This window comes from Zeus faber (assembly GCF_960531495.2).
Source record: "Zeus faber genome assembly, chromosome: 16".
In the NCBI taxonomy this organism is placed as follows: Eukaryota; Metazoa; Chordata; class Actinopteri; order Zeiformes; family Zeidae; genus Zeus; species Zeus faber.
Genome location: NC_137202.1, coordinates 29,323,538 through 29,345,426, shown reverse-complemented (window position 1 = coordinate 29,345,426; position 21,889 = coordinate 29,323,538). Strand labels below are relative to the sequence as shown.

The following is a 21,889-nucleotide window of genomic DNA, read 5'->3' as shown; positions in this document are numbered from 1 at the left end:
ATTTGTAGACGTAGAAAACATCTGATCGTTGTCTCGTTTCAGGGCGCGTGCGTGTGTGTGCGCGCGTGCGTGTGTTGACCGTGGCTCGTGCCAACGCGTGGAGCGAGGCAACGCGGTGCGCGCGGAACGACTCGGGAGTCTGGAGTCACTCCGGCGACGGCGGCCGCGCGTCGACTCACGGAGACTCGAGTCTCGAACGGAAGGAGCCGAGAGACCCCGAGTCCCGAGCCCCGCAGCAACACTCAAGTAATGATTGAAGAGGAGTCAAATAATGTGTCGAAGATAAAAAAGAGTCACGTGTAGTGAATGTGTGTGATGTTCACTTTGCGTTCTAAAGAAATCAATCAATCAATCAATCAATCAATCAATCAATCAATCAATCAATCAATCAATCAATCAATCAATCAATCAATCAATACCTTTGACAGGAAAACAACGCGTCTCGCGCTTCTCGTGCACTTCTTGTGTGGCACGGGGGCGCAGTGCATTGCACTGCTGCCTCACAGCAAGAAGGTCCTGGGTTTGATTCCCGCCTGGGGCGCTGTTGGCACTGTGCTCTGGTGGGTTATCTCCCAAACAGGAGCCTTTCTGTGTGGAGTTTGCATGTTCTCCCCGTGCTCACATGGGGTTTCCTCCACCTCACGTCAGTAAGGACCCCCCTCAAAAACATGCACCATCAGGGTCTGACCAGCGATGGACACTTATCACCTGGTCCCCGGGCGCGTCCACGTACGCTGCCCACTGCTCCTGGCTGTGCCCCCGGAGGAAGGACAAGCCAGGATGGTTCAATGCAGAGGATTCATTTCACGGCACCATCAAAGCATGTGTGTGTGTGTGTGTGTGTGTGTGTGCAAGCATGTGTTGTAGTGTGGTTTGTTGCGTGATGAATAAAGACTGTTTCTTCTTCTTTCTTTCGTTTCATCAACGGGATCAAACCACCGAGGAGTCGCCAAGTTGAACGAATCTTTTCACCGAGTCACTCGCGAAGAGTCGAGTCTCCCAAAAAGAGCCGAAGCTTCCACCGAGGCCCCGCCCACCCGCCCTGCGCCCAGCAGGGGGCGGCACCGCCACACCGGAAGTAGCGCTCCGGGCGCCATTACGAGCCGCGTCCACAACAAACCACGTTGTCCGACGCGCTTCGTTCCCTTCGGGCCGAGCGGAGCGTGTGGCCCCGGCAGGAGAGCTCTGAGCCAAAGCCATGTACCGCGGCCGCCCGCCGCACCGAGGCGGCTACACGCCGCACCGAGGCGGCTACCCGCCGCCGTACGAAGGCCGCGGTCCGGCCTACCGGGAGGACCGCGGCCGATTTAGGCCGCCGCCGCATCACCACCACCACCACCACGGATACCACGACCACGGTGCCCCGGAGCCCTACAGGCGCTCCTCCCCGCCGCGCAGGAGACACCCGTCCCCCGGCGAAAGGAGACACCCGTCCCCCGGCGAAAGGAGACACCCGTCCCCCGGCGGAGGGAGACACCCGTCCCCCGGCGGAGGGAGACACCCGTCCCCCGGCGGAGGAAGACACCGCGGCGGGGAGTACTGGAGCGGCAGGCCGGCTTCCAGAGAGGTAGCACCGGGTGCTGGGGCCCACTTATTATCTCGACTCAGTCCTCGCCCCCAGACTGTCACCTGGCTCCTAGGGGGTCCTCCAGCCCGAAACGCTCTCCTGGCTCCTAGACCAGGGGTCTCTCTCAAACATGCACATTACTGCACATATCAGTATATACAAATAGCCTTTCCAATATTCATATCTCTATTCCCTGTACTTGTATTTTGTACCCTCACTCTGTATTACCTTTTGGAGTCTTATTTTATTTATATTATTCTCTTCACTAACTGCATTACATTTTAGGAATCAGTTTCAGTTAGTTGCTCGGTAGGAGTTAGGTTAGTTATTATGTTCGGTTTGGTAACTATTGTGCATCGTCTCCGGGTTCGTTGCAAAGACATTTCACTGCATATATGTATGAAAGTATGTATGTGACGAATAACCCTCTTGATCTTGAAACTCAAATGACCTGGGGGCCACCGGCCAGGTTGTCTTCTCTTAGGGGGCCTGTTGAACTTCAGGAAAAAACAGCCTGTTTGTTGTTTTTGTTTGTTTTCTCCCGCACTCTAGTGAACTGCCTCGTTTGCTCTCGTATCATATATTTAATTCTGTTTCATATTTTTTTAAATTGTCTCTCAGGCCGGATGTGGCCCCCGGGTCTGTTGTTTGAGCCCCTGCCCTAGACTGTCTCCTAGCTCCTAGTGTATCTCCTAGATTGTCTCCTTCCTCCTACACTGACTCCTATTTCCTACACTGTCTCCTGGATTCTCCTAGCTGCTAGACCACGCTGCGTTCAAGTAAACTTGACAAGTCCTGCTGCGTTTCAGAGAACCTGGGAAACCGAAACGCACCCAACATGACTAAACTGGACCCCGTGTATTCCTGCCCGCAGCTAGATTTTTGGGATGGTCTCCTATTGGTCAGATTATTATTATTTTTATTCTCCTTGGCATTTTGGCTAAAACTGTCTGGAACAGAACAATCGCTGCGGCTAAGGACACAACTGAGGTGTTGTTAGAACCGGGACGTCTCAGACATCTCGTGGTTCAAGTTTCATCCACATCGATCCATATTTGGAGCAGGATTTAGTAAAAAAAAAAAAAACGATGTAATTTAACCGGAAGTAGCCGAACGTTCGTGAATCACCATAGGTGAAAACGGTGAAAACTTTCAGTTGGGTGGTGCAGCGAGATGAGTTTGTGGAGTAATTTGTTATAAATGTGCAGGATGTGGCTACGAACACACATTTGCACCGTGCGAGCTACGTAGTGTAGACTCCATCGCTTTGTAGTGGTGTGTGTGTGTGTGTGTGTGTGTGTGTGTGTGTGTGTGTGTGTGTGTCCTTATCTGCTTGACCTGGGCGGGGCGTTTCATTTGATATTTTATTATTCTCCCCTTTTTTTAAATCCAAACTGATACTGTTCCATCGAACCTTGTGCCGTGTACCTCTTGCGGCATAGGAGCAAGTCGTAACACGCAAATTGAAGGAGTCGAAAACATACCGTGTTTGTGACCTCACACATGGAGTTGTTGCAGCTCTAGAGCAACGGGTCTGAATAGTGCCCGTCTTATTTTAGTCCCAAAAGTTTAAAAAGTGGGTGAAATGTGTGTGAGGGACATGCTGTGTTGAATCCCTTTGTATAGAAGCGTGTTGTTGGGACTTCTACACGGAGTGATTTCCTTTCACAGACACTCCCTGAGGCAGGACTCTGTGGACGACAGGAAGTAGACAGACGCCTTCTCATTTTTAGGATAAAGTCAGAACACACAACAAGTGTGTCAGATTGTAGTAATAATTCTGCGTGTCACCGGGACTCAGAAAACTCGAGTCACGGCGTCATTTCGTCAGTCGATGCTGCGTTCTTTGGAAACTCTTAAATTTGTAATTGGGTTGATACTGGACTCCGTGTATTACTGCCTGCAGCTATATTTATTATTGTTGTTGTTGTTGGTATTATGTGTAAGGTTATATAAGGCTGTGATTAACCATACAGCGCTTCTTATTAAAAGAGCAAAACATTTACAAAAATCCATTAAATATAAATATTCCAAAGCAATTTAATTGAACTATATGTTAAGGAGGCTTAACTTAACGTCAGGCCAATGAGTGAATGACGCTGACCAGATTTTTTGTGGCAGAGGTCACAGTCACCGCGCTGCGCCATTCCGATCGACCGGAATCTGGTCATCACTGTCGGCAACGAGCTCACGGGACCGGCTGGATCTGCCCCGCCCCGCCACCTGCACACCCCACATGACAGGTATGAGGAAGAAGTACTGCTATCCTCTACTGAAGTATAACCCAGAGGAAACCGTACGCTGGGAAAGTTCTCTATTCAGAATCTGGTGTTTAAACGTAACACTTTCAGGTTGGGCTCATTATTCAATTATAGTAATTTTAGATTATTATTTTTTAATACAATCATTCATCGTATAAATTTACATTAGTTAAATATTACATGTTTATCTTTTACAGAAAAGCTTTCTGTTGACCCAACATTGGAATATAGACATTCAGGTAGACAGGTAATTTGTTTGTACGAAATTTCACTGTACGATATCTATTCAATTAATAAATAGTTTGTATTAAAAAACAAAAACACATGGTAAAGGTTCACTGGAGGTGCAGGGCGGGGAGACGCATGTAGGGGCTCTCAAATTCGCAGGAGAAGCAAATGAAGGGACATATATATCAAAATAAGTGACATATACATATCCAACTTATTTGCAAAATTGAAGATTGAAATTTTCATTCGCCCTCACCTTATGTTGCCGCTGTGCGGTAGCAGACGGGCAGATGTTGCATTAATCCATCGGTAAAGTAGTTCTGCCACTGATTTGCGGCATAACAATAGTGTTTTACACCAATATTTTACAAGACGTGCTTTATATTACTTGCACGCGCATGGGAGCGAGTGTAAACAAAGATGGCGGAACGCAGCACTTGGAGAAATTCCTCATTACATGGATTATTACAACATTTGGCCAAAAAACACGAGGTGAAGTTGAATTAAATGTTTACATCTTCAATTAAGCAAAATAAATGTATACCGTGGGCACGGTATTACAGGGAAAGGCTTAAGGTTCAGAACGGTGGTTGCTTGATACCGTGGTATACCTTAAAACTGTTTATCCTTACGCCCCTAGTGGTCAGCTCAAGTCATTTTGATCTGGTCATTACGTGATAATTGTTAGAGCTCTACTTGTCTGTGTTTTGGATTTCTCAAGTAAAGCGGTACTTGAGTCAATGTACTTAATTACTTTCCCAAAGAATTTGTGGCTGTTGCTGTTCTTCACTCGGCTGACGTGTTGTTTTTCTCCGGGCAGAGATCACAGCAGGGGGCGAAGCCGCCCTCGCAGCTGCAGCCGAGACCGGGGGCGAGCTCAAAGCCGCGGGCGGAGCAAGAGCCGCGCACGCAGCAAGAGCCGTGGACGGAGCAAAAGCCGTGCACGGAGCCCCAGCTGCAGTCCGGACCACAGGGGCCGAGCCCGAACCAGGAGCCGCAGCCCCGAGCGGAGCCGAGCCCGGAGCCATGGGAGAAGCAAGAGCTGGTCCAGATCCAGGTCCAGGTCCAGGTCTCGTGGGCGGAGCTACGGGCACAGCAGGAGCGGCGTGAGGAGTCGCAGCCGCAGCCTGAGCACCAGCAGCAGTAGCAGCAGCAGCAGCAGCCTAGAGGACGGCGGACGAAGCCCGACCATGGAGTTCCAGGAGCTGGAACTCGCTCGGCGGAGGAAGGAGATAGAGGAACTGCTGAGCAAACCCACCAAGTCCATCCTGAAGAGGAGGCCCGGCGCTGAGGACTCCCCCTCCCTGGTAGGATGGATGCTTAAATTATTATTATTGTTGTTATTGATTATATAAATAATCATTATTATTAGGGGTCCAGCCCGATTGTATTCGCTCAGTTTTTTTTATTATTCTCCTTGGCATTTTTTGGGCGAAAAGTGTCCCACGACAATCGCTGATCCCACGGACATTGTTGGGGTCTCGTTAGAAAATTGGATGTCTCAGACATCTCGTAGTTCAAGTTTGATCCATATCAATCTACATTTCGAGCAGGAATTAGTGGAAAAAACGATAAAATTTTACCGGCAGTAGCAGAACTTTCGCATCAGCGATAAGCCAAGGTTCTACACCTTCCGGTGGGATGGTGAAGCGAGATGAGTTTGGAGTAAGACGCTTTGTGACATTAGCATCCAATTCCTTATATATGTGCAGGTTGTGTGGCTCTGCGGGGGGCATTTGCATCGTGCGAGGTTTAGACTCCATCGCTCTGTGGTGGTTGCTTGGGGCAGTACCTGCGCTGTCGAGACAACGTGGCACGAGACCCAGATTTTCCTTTGATATTTATTTTTCTCTTTTGCCATTTTTGTAAATATGTGACCCACCGCAACACAACCCGCTTTGCGCACTTTTAAAATGGCCAGGAGCAGCCAAATAAGTTGAAAAAACCTTTCTAGAAGGGAAATGAGTTTTCCAGATTGGTGTTCCTTTGTGTGTGTTTTTTTTAATCAACATATTTTCAAAACTGAGTTTGATTTATAAATAGTAGAAAAATGTTAAACCGTGGAGTTAAATATTCCCGTTAGATGACATGGGGAAACACAGTTCATTTACTGAGATGCTGAACAACGCCGATTGAGGGTTTCCTTTAAAGCGAGCATCCAGGTGAAGATCATTCTTTCATATTCCATGTGATGTGAAGTCACAATATGAAACCGTTTTCATAGAGTTCAGCCTTTAAATCGTACTACTTTTATACACACACCTGGATCTATTGTTGTGTAGGGGGCATAATGCGCGAATCAGAAAAGCTGACGTTACTTCCGTAAACAACACAGGGAGCCCTCAGAAAACTTTGAGGGTGATTATCTCAACCCAGTTTTCCGCACCCTCGTCATTAACAAGTCATGGCTTTAGAAATATTTGCTTGATTTGGTACAAGTGACACCTTGTTTTGATTCTCCGCTTTCAAATGTAAACAATTTTGAGCCAGTCGTAACTAGGGTTGGGCACCGAAACCCACTGCCAATAAGAACGTGTCTACCGGACCGAATCGCAACGCAGATTTCGGTGCCATTTAGATGCCTGAGCTGTCGATTTTAATATCGGGCCCTCTGGAGCACCAGAAATCCTATTTTCATCGCAATATAAACACATCGCAAAAGACTGAAATGCGATGAATAACCAAAATGATCTTTTTTTATACGTATCATGCATAGTAAGCAGGCGGAATTTAAATGTTGACATCACGTGTCCGTTTTATTTTAGTCCCAAAGGTTTAAAATGTTGATGAAATGTTTGTCAGGGACATGCAGTGTTGAATCCGTTTGAATGGAAGCGTGTTGAGGGGAACTTCCAAACGGAGTGATTTCCTTTTTAGGATAAAGTACTAACATGCAACGAGTGTGTCAGCTTGTAGTAGTAATTCTGAGTGTAACCAGGACTTGGGAAACCCGCGTCATTACGTGAGTCGATGCTGCGTTCCTTGGAAACTTTGAAAATTTAAACCATTTTAGATGTAATGTTGACATAAAGACGAGCGACAGCACAAACTGATGCTACATTCCATGGCAACTCCAAAATTTGCAATTGGTGTCAATACTGCAATATTATTTCTATTACGCTCCATTTTACACAAGTTAATACAGGTCTGAGGTCCCCAAAACATGTCTTTGAAGTTTTTTTTTTACTGAAAAGACCACTCAGATTATGCATTCTAGCCTTTCTGACATGCCTCTATAACCCTCTTGTTTCAAAATGGACTTTTTTAATGGGAGAAGCAACCCTCCCAAGGCCCCGCATTCTGTGAGCCAATGCCCTTTGAGCATGGCTTCCTGCTTTCGTTGTATTTACTCCATAACTTTCACTGATTTCATCTCATCCGTCCACCAAAATCTGTTTCTGAACAAATTTGAGGCTAGAAATAAACAATCCAGTTGCTGAATGTTCTTCATATTAGATCCACGAGGCCTCATTTCAAAGTTATTTCTGAATTTCGTTGCCGTGCTCCAAGATTGTTGGACACGGACGCCGCACTGTGACTCACCCGAGCTCTCGGACACTGGGATTTTGAGATGTTTTAAACATCTGAAATTAAATAAATAGATTGACAATAAAAACACTATTGCTATTGGTTTTGTTTGGGAAAACACATGGATCAGATGGGGCAGATGACCATAGAAAGAGTCGAAAGTAGAAAAAACCTTTGAACACCCAGCGTTCAGAGCGGAGTGGTCAGAAAGCCTGAGTGTTTTGTTCACAGCTGTTAGTTAGTCATTAGTTTACCTTGTTCTTTGACACTTTGACCACGTCTAATATCAACATCCCACACTGAAACATTATATGTATGACTGAAAATAAGGAAAAGATTTTCCTTATTTTCTGTGCAGTGCAAAGGTGCAAGTCAAAAAATAAATCAAATAAACTGAAATAAAATATATATACAAAGCTATAGACAGAAGTTAACTAAGAGTACCACTACGTTAACTCAGGAGCCCAGTATGGCAGTAGTGTACAGCAACAATGCAGTGTGGTAGTGAAACGTAATGGCCTTATAATAATACCAACAGCAATAATAATTAGATATGGAAATGTTTTATTCTCAGCCATGCGCTGTATGAAGGATGTACACAATGTAGAGCAGTGTTTCTGATGGATAGGTAGATACCGGATTCCATTCATTACTATTATTGTGTCTTTAGCGCAAAAAACATCTTAAGGTGTGTGTGTGTGTGTGTGTATTTCTAATTACACAATGATAGGATGTGTCCCTGGGTACAGGGCAGGGTCTCTCGACAGAGGGCAGTGGCTCAGGAGGCAGAGCAGGTCGTCTAGTAATCGGAAGATTGCCGGTTCGATCCCCTGCTCCTCCTGGTAGCGTGCTGATGTGTCCTTGAGCAAGACACTTAACCCCCTAACTGCTCTCCGGGCGCCACTATATGGCAGCCACTGCTCCTAGATACGTCAGTTACTAGGATGGTGAACTGCAGAGAAATGCATTTTGTTGCCTCAGTACTTGGCGTCTGTTCAATGACAATGAGTTGAATGTAATCTTATCAGGGCTCCCCCCCCCGAAAGTGGACGAGTCTCATCATCAGTCAGAAGCCCGTCAGTCCACTGAGATTCTTCAAGTTGAACATTTTTTTTTTTTTTTTTTTTTTTTTTTTGTTTGTTTTGTCAGTCAGTGTGCATTCAATTACAGGATAGAACAGATAAAAGTTTACAACATGCACAGGGATAACATTTAAATGAGGAATTATAAAGAAGGGGAATCATAAATATATTTTTATATGTAAATCGTACACGGCTCTCCGTGCGCCCCGATTGCTGTGCCCCGTTCCTCCAAATAAAATTAAAAAAATAAACGGTGGGGGGCGGGGCACGGAGGAACGGGGCACGACTCGTAGACTCGCTAAGATTATTTCCTGCGCGTGACGCATGGAGAGGGGGTGGTTGAGGACAGTCACAGAGAACGTGTCCTTATTGCGCACGGTTTCCTTCCGTTCCGTACGCACTTGTTTCCTTCCATAAGCAGACTGAAAATAAAATAACCTACATCTAAAATAAAAACACACTGTGTTTGCCGATCGCGGGCACCCCATCACTGGCAAGTCGGTCGCGTTGGAGAGGGGGAGCGGTGCGCAAAATGTGCCGCGATTGCCCCCGGGGGATGGCGCCTGAGGCGGCTGCCTCTCTGACCTACAGGAAGTGAATCTATTAATGTTTTGAAAAGGATGTTCCATCATAGAGCTTTCACTCTTGGTGCTGGGAGAACCGTGTCAAATCAGGGCGGTTAGTTTAAGGTTCTCAAAGATTGTTTAAAACCATCTCAATCTATAATCATCATTGTGTGTTGATATTGACTTAGGATGAATTGTGACACTTTGGACTCCTTTGACCCTCCAGCGCAGCGATTCTCCCGGCGGCCCGGACAGCGGCAACATCTCGCGGGTGGCGGAGCACCTCCTCTCTGTGTTTAAGGGCATGCAGCCCCAGGCGCTGGCCTCCCTGATGGCCGAGCTGAAAGCCGACCCACAGATGGCCCAGAGGGTGGGGCTGGACTCTGAGCTCACCGGGATCCTGAGCCTCCTGGGGCGGGCGGGAGGGGCGGCGGCGGCGGAGAAGGAGAAGGACAAAGCCAAGGACGACATCGAGGACGAGGAGAAGTTTCTGTACGGAGACTGTGAGGAACCCAAACCGGCACTGGCTCACGAGGCCCGAGCGCACAGCTTCTCGGAGCTGTACGGAGACATGACTGAGGAAGCGCTGTATGGGGAGGTCCCGCCCGCCACGGCCCCCCAGAGCAGGTCCACCATCGCCCCGAACCAGAACATCACGGTCCACGTGACCAACACCACCTATCCTCCCGGGACGGAGCCGCTGCAGGAAAGCGAGATACAGGCGGTGGAGGAGTACGATAAGATCCAGGACCTCCTCAAGACCATCGGGCTGGACCTGGGCGTGTCCGAGATCACCAAGATGGCCGCCAGGACCAAGGAGCGTCTCCATGGGAACAAGCCCCCTCCCAAACGCCGGCGGTACTCCTCGGGCAGCTCGGCGGGCAGCAGGGGAAGGAAGAGCCTCAGCGGGAACTCGGACAGCAGCCAGAGCAGAGGAGGCAGCTGGAGCAGCGGGCGCAGCAGCAGGTGGAGATCCATGTTTCATCCACTATCGTCATTTCATTCTAAAGGCTGGCTAATAGGGCGTCATTTTTAGAGAATTGTTTTAATATGAATACTTTGTTTGAAAGTTATGCAACCATTTGAAATACCATTATAGTCACAAATTAATTTCAATATTTCATTTATGTACCGGACTGAATTCTTCCAATACATATTTTTGTGACTGAAAGTAGGTAGGAATTGTCATTATGCGGAAATTGTCTATCAATATATAATATATTGACACAAGTCATCTCATCAATATTGGATTTAATGGAATTGTGACCCTTTGTATCCAAATTTCATTGTGAGATCCTGCACAGTACCCTGCCCAACTGGTAAATATTTCAGTATAATATTAATATTCTGATATGAGACTAGATATCTTGTGGGATTTTGATAGTTAAAAAATAATTAAATGTTCTAATGATATTGTTAAATGTTGTCTTTTAAGCTGCTTGGTCTTGATATCCACCTTGCTAATGATTGTTTCCCAAATATATTTCATTGAAGCACCAGAAGTCATCCCAGAAATTTTGTCAAAGTGTTTGCTGGAAATTGTATTGCTCTGGAGGGAGTTTAATTAACACCACATTTTTCCCCTTGATTATACTGACCCTAAACCCTTCCTGTCCATCAGCGCGGGCAGAAGGACCCACAACCGGAAGTTGTCTCCGCCCGCCAAACCTCACAGCAAACAAGGGAAGAGTGAGTGGGTAGCTCCACCCCCCTGCGACCCGCCGCCGCAGCCCCCGACGCCCCACACCGCCATCCCCATGCCGCCCTACAGCCAGACGCCGGCCCACCCCATGGCGCCGCCAAACTACCCCCCGCCCGGCTACGGCCAGTACGGGAGCTACATGCCCTACATGCCCCAGCAGTGGCCGCCCATGTACCCGCCCCCCGGCATGCCGCTGCCCCACCAGGCGCCCCGTGAAGACTACCCACCCATCTCCCCGTACAAGCGGCCGTACAACCAGACCATCCAGCCGGACCTGGGTAGGGGGTGGTTGCCAGATTCTTCTCATTGATTGATCATGATTCGATATGATTAATATCCATATTTCAGGATTCTTACTTGGTTCACCATTTTAATCAATGTGCCAGGAAAACTCACTTTGGTACCAACCACTGAGCGCTCTGTACTCGAGGGCTTCTCGAACTTCTGTTACTTTCCTTTCTGTCTGTTTTTTGTGTTGTTTTTTTGCTCAGTGTTAAAAGTTTTGTCCAGATCAGCTCAAGCACAATCTGTAGAAATCCTCGCTAAATAATGGGGTTTTTGCTTTCGGTGTGAAAGGTGCCGGAGGGGAAATCTCTATTGTTTCAAGAGTATAAATATAAAATAGTGATTTAATTCTGCCGTTGATCTCTATATGTGATGAATCCAACTTGTTCCACTCAAAGTGAATGTTGTACGTTTCAGGGCCGTTGAAGAGCGACGCTCAGGACGTCAGGATGGAGGTTTCTAAAGAGCGTGAGAAGAACTTCTCTGATGAGAAGAACAACGAGAGTCAGAAACAAAAGGTGCTCATTTAATTCAACATGTGACGGTACATGAAAGGACAGGTTCTCTGGTTTTCGTGACTAACCTCATTAAATATTCTGCAGCAGTGTGCGATGGGCTGTGGTTATGTACTTATTTCATATTTTGAGCTGTGACAGTTGAATAAGTAAAGTCTTAATAATGGTGTTAATATTGTTAATAATTGAAGTTGGCACAACCATATTTCAACCCTGATTTTTAAATGTGAGTGCCGTGGTGTTTCAATTCAGAAGTAAGGAGGACTGCGCTGTGTGTTGTGCTTCACAAAAGGTCCAAAATGGGATCCAATTTCTTTCTCAAAAATGACATTTAGCTGGTTTTTCAGGTTTTGGAGGAGCGAGAGAAGCTGAGGCAGGACAAAGAGATGCGTATGAAGAAGAAGGAATGCCTGATGAAAGAGTTGGAGCGTCTCCGCAAACAGCAAGGTGCTTTTGAGACCCATATGTTCAAAAAGATGCTGTTTAAAGAAGTGTGCAGCGAATCAACTCTTTGACAGTTTGAACGGGACGGCAGCAAATCAAACTGAGGAGAGGGAGAGAGAGGGAGAGAGGGAGAGAGAGAGAGAGATTTTTTTTTCCATTTTAATGTGTAAAGGTTATATATATATTTTTAAAAAGCATTCATGATTTGTGAAAATTTAATTTTTCCCGGTTCGTTTCTCCCTTGACAATCAACGTGCCCCCCCCCCCCCCCCCCCCCCCAGGATGAGGCTGCCTGGGAGCCCTGCTTTACAGTTTGTGTGTGTGTTTTCCAGGAGAGCTGCTCAGGAAGAAGCGCCGGGAGAAGGACGGACACAAGGATCCTCTCCTGTCCCAGATCAGCGGCCTGCAGGAGCACGTGATGCGGCAGATCTCTGAGCTGCGCAAGGAGCATGAGGCAGCTGAGAAGAAACGCACCGAGATCAACAAGGTGGCTCTCATCCTCGGCCTGAGCCCGTCCGACCGGCCGCGTAGAGCCGCCAGACCCTCCAGGGGGGCGGGGGAGGAGGACGAGGCTCACCGGCCTCCGATGGAGAAGAGGAGGCGAGAGCGAAGCTGGAACCCGGAGGAGCTGCCGCATCCACCCAACACCACAAAGGTACAGTCGACTCCAGACGCAGGTAAAACAGGATTACCGCTGAATTGAACCGCTCCCCGGGGGAAAGGGAGCTGACGGTCACCTCGTTGTTTAGAAGGAGCAGCAATATGTTCGGGAAAAGGCCGTAATATCCGAAACCTCAGCCTTTTTTTTTTCGGTCATTGGGAGCCAACCTGAGTGATTGGCAGCAGAACCTTTTCAATTGGTAAATAGAGAGAAGCTTGGGCCAAATGCAGCACAATGAAGTGATGGTATCTTATGCTGCACTGCAGGGCTGAGTTTAAAAACTGGATAAATGTAAAAGATTCTGTACCCAATCACTCCTATTGACTCCCACCGTTAAAAAAAAAAAAAAAAAAAAACAAGCTTCAGCTAAATACCTTTAACGGTTGAAAAATGTCCTTGAAAAATACAGAACAACCACAGTTTAGTGGTGGTGAAATTAGTGGTCGACCGACATGGGTTTTCAAAGGACGATATTTAGAGAGCGGGGTATTTAACACTTATGTCTTGTTGACATAAGTGTCTTGTTGTCTTGTTGTTGTTGTTGTTGTTGGAATTTAAACAATAATAATAATAACAATTTAATAATAATAACAAATGAGACACAAAATTGCTGAGCTTATTTTACACTGTCATTGTCTGCATTGCCTCTGCAGTGCACTTATTTTGAATAAATATATTAACTAAATAAATGTCCACAGGTAATCAAAAAATGAATTTTTTTTTAAAGAAAAAAAATTAAGAATGGAAAAAAGTATTTACACTTAACCATCCAGTTTTTACTGAATGAAGTTCCATAGGGCAGATAGTGTGGCAGGGGACAGTCAGTAACGGGACTGAACAGGACAGTCCCTTATCTCAGTTGTGTTAAGAAAAAAAATAGTAATCGTTCATACAATTACAAAACAATTATCTCAAAATCTGCAAATATCGGGTCAAGTAATCGGTCGACCACTTGATGTAATCAGGAATGTCTGGAATAGGGTTGGATTCCTGTTCAGAAATATGCTGAGGTGTGTTTCTCTACAGAAACTGTCTTAACTGAACGGCAGTAACAAAAATGTCAATTTAGACGAGGGATGCACTGATTTATCAGCCGTACATCGGTATCTGCCGATATTCAGCTTGCGGACGGGCGGGCCCGCCCAGGTATATTAACGGTCGCCAAAGTATATTTGGCGAACCATTTTAGCATTTTTATTTTTTTAACATATTGGTTTTTTTAATCTGTCTGAGAGAACGCCGCCCACGATGGATTTTAAAGGACACATCGCTCCAGGTGGGAAGTGATGCCGCGTTCCAGGAACTCGGAAAGCATTGGCTAACGACCAAATTGTTATTTTAGACATCGGTGTAGGCCCAGCATTTCACAATCGCTGCACCCCTTATTAAGACTTAAACCTGTGAAATTCTTCAGGTGTAATGAACCTGCAGAGGTGAGTTCCAGGTATGGAGAAGGCTGATTTCTTCATTCATATATCGCCCTTCTCATGCCACCGTTCTTCTAAACATGTAGCTTTATCTGCTGAACGAGTCCAAGTGGAGTCATCAGCCTCCAGCTGCCAACCACCTGGTTGTCCAAGCCTAAATAAATAAAGAATTAACTAAAGTTTAATTCTGAGTACAAGTTGCGTCGTTAATTGATGCGTAAAAATACTTCTTGTTCAGTCGGGCAGGTCCTTAAAGGTCTTCATGTCTTAAATTCAGTTTTACAGACATAAGGTCTTAAAGGTCGTTAAAAGTTGTTGAATTCAAAATGATGAGATCTTAACTTAAACATGTGTGTTTTTTTTATTTATCCATGTTTCTTGTCAAAATCAGCAAAGTTCTTCTCCATCAGATTTTGATTTAAGATCCTTAATCTATCCTGGACAAATTAAGGTCAAACTCTGAGGTTCTGCGGAAAAAACAAAGAAAGAAAATGTAATAAACCCGAAGCCTCCCGCTGAAGGTCATATCTGAGATGAGGGCTCCGAATTGAACTTGGTTGAAATGGTCTTTAAAGGTTTGTGAAACCTCCAGACACCTTGGAGTGGGACTCTAGAGCGCCCGTAGAAATGTCTCATGAAAGGTGTTTGACGTCCCTGAAGCGGTGCACCGTGTAGAGGCAGCTTCTCCAGTTGTGTGTGGCTGTGATTGTGAGCCCTCCTCTACCATCTTCGTGTGAACAGTTTGGGCCTGAATGAAACATGACGTTGGAGCGGTGCTGGTTCTGCAGCCAGAGCCCGTTGTGTAGAGTGAGACTACAGCTCTGCACACGGAGGCTGCTGTCAGCTGCAGTCTACACCTCCTCAACATGTCAAGTACTACGCCGGTTGTTGGTGCAGACTGGGTTCTGTGTCCACCCGCTGTGACCTTGACGTGACCCCACTGACTGAACGGTTTATTCCACTCAACACAGAACTTGATCCAAAGCTCAACGTTCCACAACTTTGAGTCATTGTGCCAAACTAGATTGTCGCCGTGATCTCCTTTAAAAGACCCGAATGATTAATGACTGAGGTAGTCGAGCGTAAGCGTTGTTGACTTGAAGTTATCAGAGGTGTTGTTATGATAAGTGGGAGAGTTTTGTTCTCGGAACCAAATGTAACATTTTATATCGACTGAAATGATGGCTGTCAATTGACCGTGGTAATGTCGTGAGATCATTAATTTATTTATTTTAATAGCTCAATACATTTGGCCGCCTGGCCCCCCCTGGCAGGTTATTCCTTCACACGCAGGCCGCTTATATCTGGCACATTCCAGAAACCACGGGTGGCAGCAGAGAGAAAGTACCGTGTGACGATAACGGAGATAGCGGCGCGATTTATGACCATTGCGCACAATTATTTGTTTTTGTCTGGTTTCATTCAATCACAATAAATACATCTACAATAAAAACACGGTTTCCTTTGGAGAAACAGTGAACAGTGACTGCACCAAGTGTGAGTGAGGGACCTGGTTGATATGCCTGAGTCTCACAGTCACAGCGTGAGACTTGGCAGCTCTGTATAACAATCATTCAACTTTTTAAAATATAATATAATTTTAGTAATGCAAGTAATAAGCTGGAGCTGCAACTTAAATAACGCGCCACCACGTCCAAATCCTCCATCACCTTCCTTGCTGTGCGCATAGGTCTTCCTACATCCTCTTTGTGCGCAAGTAAAGCTTTGTCCGTACGCTCTGCTGCCCCACCCGTCGCTCCTCGATTGACAGCCCTAATTGAAAACCAATCAGTCATGTTTTATTATTCACCTTCTTGTTTAATTGGCCTTCGTTTAGCTCTCAACACTGTTCAAATAACTGAATTATTAGAAGCAGAGGTTGATGGCCAGTGAACGGAGCTCCTCAGAGTGAGGAAGATGTTCCTCCGTTCTGCCAAGTTAAGTGTCTAAAATAAGTTCAAAGCCAAAACTAGTGGTTAAAGGCGACAATTGGATTTCCATAACTACTCTGAGGCATGGACACGTTTGAAGGTAAGATTTTTTTGTACCTTTCTAAATTTTGGGCAGAGATTTTAAAGCCAGCTCATTCCTAGCATTTGCTGGATGTTTCTGCACCTTGCTGCGCTGTGTTTGTCTCTGTGTTTGAGGCCTGCCAGGCTGACAACGTGCTGTGTTTCCCAGCAGGTCGCTGCTTCGAGAGCATCGCCAAACAAAGCCAAGCAATCAGTCACCGCCTCAGCCCCGCCTCCGGCCCCACCCATGGCCACGCCCTCTGAGCTGTTTGAATACTATGACGCAGGAAACCATTGGTGCAAACACTGTAACGTCACCTCTGGGTCCATGTTTGATTTTTTCACACACATGCACAGCAAGTCACACAGAAAGGTTGGTGTGTTTTGGGATTTAAAATTTGAAGATTTTCTTTTATTTTTTTGCCTTTATCCAAAACTATTGTTTATTTGTTAAGCAGTTTTGAGCCAAAGTGAAACTAAATATAAATTTCAGGTGAGATGATAAAACAAATCCAAGGGCTTATGGGAGTATCGCCCATGTAGGACAGAAAAATAAATGATGAAAAATTATTGTCTGAATATGAAAATGAATATCTACTTTCATATATCAGATCCATCCCCCTACCAGTACAAATGTAAGGCTTTGTTTAAGTTAAACTTAATAACTATTTTCATTTTTATCATTAGTTAACGGGCGTGTCTCTCAAATCTCCGTTTGTTTCGGCTCTTCAGACGCAGGATCCTTACGACAGGCCTTGGGCGTCCAATACCCCCAAAACTGTCAAGAATTCCTCTTCAGAAGAAAAGATGACCAAGCCTGCCAAAGGTATCCCAGCATCCCTCTCACCTCCTGCTTTTTCCCTGAAGTTCACTTCAATGATTTCTGCCCCTGAACAGCTGAATTTTGTAAGCAATCTTCTACTTCCAGGTTCTGCTTTGGTCTGGCTCTCATCTCCAGTAGTTTGTGCCTTAATGAAAAACTCTGACCTCACGCTCAGAAGGATTCCTGGACTCTCCACTGTCAATCCATCTGTTGTCTCTTAATTTGTCACGCTCAAGTGGTGGCGGATACAAGTGTGATGTATAAATGAATGTTAAAGTACTGCCAGTACACAGAAGCACTGCGGGTTCCGGGCCAACTTTTTCCCCTTCCAGGCTTGCAGTGTTGTTGTGTATGTGAAGAGCTTTTCTGTAGCTTATTAGCCAGGTTGACGCTGAGGGAGGAAAAAAAGAAAATATTCTGACATTAAGAGCAGAATCGACTTCATTAACCCTCTCCTCTCAGGATAGGATCTGAGCCGGGAGCCTCCCTCAGGTAAACATCATTGGCTGTTTCCTTTTGTCCACACATTTTGGTTTCACTCGTTCCCTTTTCCTCACTCTTTCCCTCAGGTTCAGAGTTCTTGCTGCCTGTGAGAGGATTCTTCTGTCTACTGTGTAGAGAATTTTATGGCGACGGCATCTGTGCAGAGGAGCACGTCATGACACACGCTCACAACGAGAAGTACAAGGTACTGGTCGTGGTCACCTCCTTAGACCTCTGCAGACGGTCAAGTTTAGATGATAATCTGTTTTGTTGTCGGATTTACGTTTGTTGGCTACACGTCATCAATGCAAGTGTGAATGTGATCTCCCCGGGTCATTTTTCCCACATTCTCATTGATGGGGCTGGAAGTGTACAGATGTAAAGACTGTTTATTGCTCTCGGGGTCAGAAATGAACAAGGGCTCACAGCAAAAAGGCCCCCCAGTCAAGTGTTATTGTGTGAGGATATCTTGTACATTGATGTGTGAACGTGCAGTTGTGCATTATAATTCTGTCACTGAACAGATTCTGAGCGGTTGTTATAACCGGATGTGACAGTGATTCCTATTGACATTTTTTACAGTCTAATTATGTGTTTTCATGCTTTCTTCACCAGAAACAAATGTGTGAGAATCCTCTGTATGAGCAGAGGAGGAACCTGGACCGGCAGGCGGGACTGTCGGTAGACACCACTGGCAGGAAACGCAAGGACGAGGACCAAAGCGGCAAAGACAAAGAGGAAAAGTCGAAACACAGGAAGGAGAGAAAGGACAAGGAGAAAAAGAAGGGTGAAGAGGAGGCGTCGATACCTAAAAACGAGGACAGGGAGAATAAAGTCAAGCCGAGCAAGGAAGAGGCTAAACCTGCCAAGAAGGAGGAGGAAGAGAGGGCTATGTTCATCAGGCAAGACGAGGATGAAAAGTACAAACCCTTGAAGAAGGAGGAGCGATACAAGCACAGCAGAGAGGAGGAGTACTGCTATCGATACCGCCGAGAGGAGGAGGAGCTGAGGTTCAGACCGGGACGAGGTGACGACCGCTTCCGTTATGATGACGACAAGTACAGATACAGCAAATACCCAGAGTCCAGAGATAAGTATGACCGGGAGAAAGATGAGGGCAGATCAAAGGGAGAAAGGGACGTGAAGCCCTCTAAGAAAAACGAACAACCCAGAGAGGAACCAAAACCAGAAGCCAAAAAGCCTGAGCCTCCTCCCAAGCCCTACGATCCACCAAAGGTCTTGTGTGGACCAAGTCCCGCCATGAGGGCCAAGCTTCGCAAGCAAAGCTCAGAAACGGCCAAAGCTGCACCTGTGGCCATGCCTCCCAATTTTGGTAAGTTCACCTGGAAGAAGAAAGAGAACGTACTGGCAAAGGAGGCAGAGAGAGTAGCAGCAGAGTTCCTCAAGGATGAGGAGGTGGCTGCAGCAAGGGAGCCGATCCCAGTGGAAGATTCATTCGCCAAGTCGGTGGCAGTTGCAAAGGAGATCGCCTTGAAGCTTTCAGGCCAGCCTGGCCTGCCTCTTCCCTGGGCAGGTCAGGCTGCTAACCCGGCTAGAATAAGGCCTAACCTCCCTGCACCAGCTATGGCTCTCAGGAAAACTGCCATGTTGGCCAAACCTGCTCCTCTAGACACCTTCCTCTCAATCAAACCACCAAACACTGGCTCAGCAGAACCTCTGCCAATGGAAAGCCCTGTGGTTCCTGATAACCCAGCCAAGGACTTGGGTGGTCTGGACATCCCAGTACCGGCACCAGTGGAGAGACCGGTAGAGATGCCAGTAGAGGCTGTACCTGAAGTTGAACAACCCACACAGCCCATTGAGACACTAATAAGAATAGAGTCTGATGTGGCAGCACCAGGGGTCCCCGAAAGCGAGCAGAGACGGGCTGTGTTTGTGAAGCCCCCACCTTTCATGAACTCAGGAGATGGAGCTCACAAATCAGACAAACTTAAGACTAATTTGGCTGCAGCCAAAGCCAAGGATCTGTTTGATATTTTCTTAGGTGGGTTGGGGCAATCGGGTCCATTCACTAAACCAAGTGTAACCAAGACCAACCAAACTGCACAGCGCAAAACCGTCCAACCTAACCCTACCCCACAGCCTCAGCGGCAATCTAATGCAGCACCTGGGCCCAGTCAAATTGGGCCATCACCAGATCCTAAATCTGACCAACGTAAACCAACACCACCACACCAGCCTCAGGACATATGCCATATTCAATCAGTGGCCTTGGTTCCTAAACATCAAGTTCCTCCAGCTGAGCCTAACAAACTTAAACCTGATCTCCAGTCTTCTCAACTCCAGATCCAGCCAGCCCCTCCGGTCCAGTCCCCGCCCCAAGTCCGTTCCCTGCCCCAGTCCCCGCCCCAAGTCTGTTCCCCACCCCTGTCCCAAGCCCGGTCCCCGCCCCAAGTCCTGGCCCAGTCCCCGCCCCAAGTTCAGTCCCAGACTCTGGTCTGTTCTCAGCCGCAGCTCCAATCAATACCACTGCCCCTACTCCAGCCCAATCCCCAACTAGACCAGTCCCAAGTTCAACCCCAGGTCCAGCCTCAGCTACTTACTGAGATACAAGTAGATCCTCCTCAACTTGAACAAGTAGAGCCAGACCCAGACAGCCAGCCCTTCCAACCTGACCCAGCTTCACAAAGCACACCTGCACCTCTGACACCCCCTAAAACTAAACCCAAAACCAAAACATCTCCTCAAAGCAAGAAAACATCCCCTACCACTCGGCCAGTTAGACAAACCAGATCCCAAACCAGGTACCAGACCCGCCAACAGCAGCAACAGCTGTCGGAACCAGAATCGGAGCAGGTTTTGGAACACCCTGAACTTGTGCCTCCAAGCCCAAACGGGCTGGAGACCGGCCTTATCTCTGCGTCACAACCGGAGGAGAACGTCCCTGACGATACTCCCCCAAACATGGAGACCCTAGACCCAGCCGTCATCACCCCTGAAACCCTGGGGCTTCCCTCTGACATGATGTCGCTCGGCTTTGAGTATGACTTTAACTTTGAGTGATCTGTGGCTCTTCTCCCTGAGGCTGTCCGGCGCGACGGGTCATAATGACGCCTCCTCATCCTCAGTGTGAGCCACAAAACCCAAATGAGGGCGGCTCTTTGGTGACGTCTCAGGAAGTCACTTCAGGAGATTTTAGCCTTCGTGTTGTTTAAACAATTCACTGCGGTTTCATATTTGACCCTTTCCACCATTAGATTTCCTCGACAATTGTTTTTCTCCTTTTGAAAGGTAATGTACTGTGTTTGACTTTTTTCCTTTTTCAATCCAGGACAGACTTATAAGTGACTCTTTCCTTTGTGTTTCCTCTTTACACGACGACAAAGCATTTTGATACAGGACCAAGATTTATCAAGCGTATGAAGAGAACTCCTGATGGTAATGTAAAGCCCAGTCTGGACCAAAAGCTTGGCCTGAAGAGTTTGTTTGACACCTTCACCGTGTAGCGATCACCCGACAGAGGAAAGAGCAAAGTACTCCATCAGTGATGTAGAGACGTAGGCCTTTCTTGTCGTGTTTAGTTGGCTTCTGTGCTTGGTTCCACCCTGCTCTGCTGAACTGAACATGCTTAATGCTGATGTAGTTTGTTAATAAAGTAGTGACAACAGCGCCACCTTCTGTCGTTATTGGAGGGAGGGAGGGAGGGAGGGAGGGAGAGAGATTTTTAATTTCTGGAATAAACAAACTACAGAATATGGCCCGCACGGCTTTAAATGGAGATTTAAATTAAATGTTCTGCTTCAACTGCGTTGTCGAATCTCCTTCACAAGCCTGAGGCGTCCGGGTGTGGCCACTGAGCTGCAGCCAAATTGACTCCACCAGGTAAGACTCTGAGGTCCAGATGGGTGGAAACACCACCTACCTACCTACCTGTCTGCCCAGGCGGAGGCTCGTTGGGTCATAGGATGGACTTTGACACTGAGACATGAGGGTTTGTATCAGCGGCTTCCTCTTGGTATCCGTTTCTAAACGACACAGGCCATGGATTTCTTAATTACCATTACCCATCATGCAATGCTCGTACCGTTACCCATCATGCAATGCTCTTACCGTTACCCATCATGCAATGCTCTTACCGTTACCCATCATGCAATGCTCGTACCGTTACCCATCATGCAATGCTCGTACCGTTACCCATCATGCAATGCTCGTACCGTTACCCATCATGCAATGCTCTTACCGTTACCCATCATGCAATGCTCTTACCGTTACCCATCATGCAATGCTCTTACCGTTACCCATCGCGCAAAGGTCTCCAACTGAGCCCTGTCATCGGTAAATGAG

The 21,889-nt window shown here is 46.8% G+C and overlaps 1 protein-coding gene across 1 annotated transcript; it reads left to right on the top strand.

Annotated features, from left to right (window-relative positions):
• The first annotated feature begins 1,105 nt into the window (after window positions 1-1,105).
• Window positions 1,106-21,202, top strand: znf318 (zinc finger protein 318). Its single transcript, XM_080016489.1, has 12 exons — window positions 1,106-1,567; window positions 3,689-3,810; window positions 4,877-5,363; window positions 9,459-10,198; window positions 10,854-11,212; window positions 11,637-11,737; window positions 12,082-12,181; window positions 12,511-12,833; window positions 16,448-16,651; window positions 17,011-17,104; window positions 17,671-17,789; window positions 18,200-21,202. The coding sequence occupies exons 1-12, from the start codon at window positions 1,199-1,201 to the stop codon at window positions 20,606-20,608; spliced, it is 5,427 nt and encodes a 1,808-aa protein (XP_079872615.1). The 5' UTR covers window positions 1,106-1,198; the 3' UTR covers window positions 20,609-21,202.
• The last annotated feature ends 687 nt before the right edge of the window (window positions 21,203-21,889 follow it).